Below are 2870 nucleotides of genomic sequence, written 5' to 3'. Positions count from 1 at the left end.
GAGGGAGGGAGGAAAGAAAGAAAGGAGGGAGGGAGGGAGGGGAGTGGGGTGAGAGAGAGAGGGAGAGAGAGAAAGAAAGAAACACTAAAATGCCATCTGGTAAAGGGCCTTCAAATTCTATAACTTCCTGCCAGTTCGAGCTGTATTGTTTTAACCCTTGTAAAGAGCTGAAATTAAGGCTGTGTCCACCACTTGTCCATCAGTCCATTTCTGTAAAGAGTTGCCAGAGTTTACATTGATAAGTGAACTAGATACTGAAACCTTAATACAACAAATTATTTTGCTTGTCATTTCTTCTTAGCTGATAATAGTAGAACTCTGAATGTGGATTCCACTGCAATGACACTACCCATGTCTGATCCAACTGCATGGGCCACAGCAATGAATAATCTCGGAATGGCACCGCTGGGAATTGCCGGACAACCAATTTTACCTGGTATGCTATTTTTAATCACCTCACAAGTGTTTCTTTTTACTGACCATATGGACATAAATATAACAATATGACACAACTTATTTTGAAGTTGACATTTATCAGATTCTGCCTAGAGTGTGCATTTTTGTAATATGAGCTTTATAGGCTGGGTGGCCTGTAGTTACTAGTATAGTCCCTATTGCACTATGGGCAAGCTGGGGGTATATCTGATGCAGGATATGGTCACTGAATATTTAACTCATTGCAATAAAAGTACAGCAGGATTTGGCAAAGAATTACAAAGTTTGTCTAATTTTATACATTTCTTAGAGGAAGCAAATAAACATGGAGCTAGAATGAGAACTGACTTAGATATCCCAAAAACCTTAGGTTCCTAGAGGGAAGGACAGGAGATAGCGGGGAACATCCCAAAGACTATTGTTAACATTGAATAACTGTTCATATTTTTTAGAACAAAGTAACCTGTAAGAGAATGGGCATGGTATACTAACTCCATCTCCACTAAAGATAAAATCAGAAGAAAAATGCCATGTCATCTGAAGGGCTTAGTTTAGACACAGAAAAGCTTCCTGGACTATCAGAGCCATTAACCATAAAAATAGGTTTGTGAATGTGCCTTGGGCAACTCAAATTTTTTATTGCTCTGCATATGACCTTAAATGACCATGAAAGTATTGTGAGTATTGATTTGGGGGGTTACAAAGAAATTTTAGCAAGTAGGCAAATTTGCAAATATAAAATCATGAATAATGATACAAATGTTATAAAATAATTATAAATTTGATCAAAAAATGGGTTTATGAAGACATTAGGGAATTGCCATATCAGGAAGCCTGGGGTGCTTTTTAAACATCCTAAACATTAATCTCCCAGATTCACTTGTTATCCTACTTAAAAGCATGACAGGACCAAGACAATCTAGGCCAATCTAGGACCTTGCTACTCAAGTGTGGTCTGCATAACCTGGGAGCTGTTAAGAATCCCAGAATCTCAGGCCACAGCCCAGACCTACTGAATCAAAGCTGCATTTTAACATGATCCCCATGTGATTCATAAGCACATTAAAGTTGAGAAACAGATCTAGAGTGATGCCACTTAGGGTTGTTGTGAGAATTAAATTGTGCTTAGTAAAATTCCTGGCACATAGTTAGTGCTCAAAAATGTTGGCTATTAAAATACTTTAAAAATCATTATTAATATATTTCTCATAAACATTTCCAAAGGGCGTAATTTTTTTATTTCATTTTTCTTCATTATTTTATTATAATAGAATTTAAACTAAAATCTTATATATTATTTTATAGCTTTATATAGAGTGGTCCTGAATCACAATCACAATCACTCTAGACTATCTCTTATAGTCTAGAGTGACTAGATTATCTGATTTGGCTTAAATATTACCAATTTATGGAAGACTGAACCGTATGGGTATATGTCCCAGAAAAAATCTTGAGCCCAGACCTACTCTGTTACTAAGAGGACTAAATGTTAGCTTAGATTATTTGTAAATTACCACATTTAAACATAACTCTATGCTCACAAAGTAATCTTCAGTGCTTTGCCACCCATCTATAATGTGGAACAAAAAAAGGCCTAACATTGGGAGTAAAAAATCATCCAGGCCATCGTTACAGGCCCAAAGCTGTGCTAGGGTCAATATCAGGCCTAGAAAATTGGGGTAGGTTTTCATAACAGTAGCTCAGAGGGCTATTTCTGCAGAGACAGTACCTTGCTTAGTACAGGCCTCAAAGACAAACTGCTCGGGTTAAATCCTGGCTCTGCCACTTGCTAGCTATGTGACCTTGAGCAAGTTACTTGACCTATCTGTACCTCAGTTTTCTCATCTGTGAAATGGGGACAGTTATAGTATCTACCTCATAGGATTGCTGTGAATGTTAAATAATATACTTAGCACAATGCTTGGTATATAATAAGCACTCAGTGAAGGTTAACTGGTGCCATTATTATTGCTATTAGTCATATTACATGTTATTTAAGATAAAGGAAATACTAACATACTTCCTTCAAATAGCTGCTAAGCTGCCATTTAGACTGAAAGTACTTGGGTACTAGGCAGCCAGTGTCAGTGCTAATCACATCCACCCCAACTAGACATTTGAAACCTCAAGAGTGATTTTAATTTCTACTTCAAGCCCCTTTGCCTCCCTCTTGTTTTCTTAAGGACTATGAAGAAATGGCTTCTCATGGTCCCCTTCAACCTTGTGACTCAGGGATCATTTAGCTATGCTCCAAGGAAAGTTACTTGGGTTTTTGGAAACCTGGTCTTAGAAATACTGATATTTAGTTCTCTTAAAAATAATAATAAATTTAAAAAATAAATAAAATACTCCTCCCCGATAAAAAAGGGCTTCCCTGGTGGTGCAGTGGTTGGGAGTCCGCCTGCCGATGTAGGGGACGCGGGTTCGTGACCCGG

General features: G+C 37.6%; 1 protein-coding gene across 6 annotated transcripts in view; it reads left to right on the top strand.

Annotated features, from left to right (window-relative positions):
• ENOX2 (ecto-NOX disulfide-thiol exchanger 2) overlaps window positions 1–2870 on the top strand; it is a 278795-nt gene that overhangs the window by 204764 nt on the left and 71161 nt on the right. For all 6 annotated transcript variants that reach the window (XM_024739584.1, XM_024739585.1, XM_024739583.1 and 3 more), the window contains one exon: window positions 302–436. In XM_024739584.1, coding sequence (XP_024595352.1) covers window positions 302–436 — 135 coding nt within the window. The remainder of the gene's footprint in view (window positions 1–301; window positions 437–2870) is intronic.

This window comes from Neophocaena asiaeorientalis, unplaced genomic scaffold, assembly GCF_003031525.2.
Source record: "Neophocaena asiaeorientalis asiaeorientalis breed wild unplaced genomic scaffold, Neophocaena_asiaeorientalis_V1.1 scaffold493, whole genome shotgun sequence".
NCBI lineage: Eukaryota > Metazoa > Chordata > Mammalia > Artiodactyla > Phocoenidae > Neophocaena > Neophocaena asiaeorientalis.
This window is presented reverse-complemented; position numbering and strand designations above follow the sequence as displayed.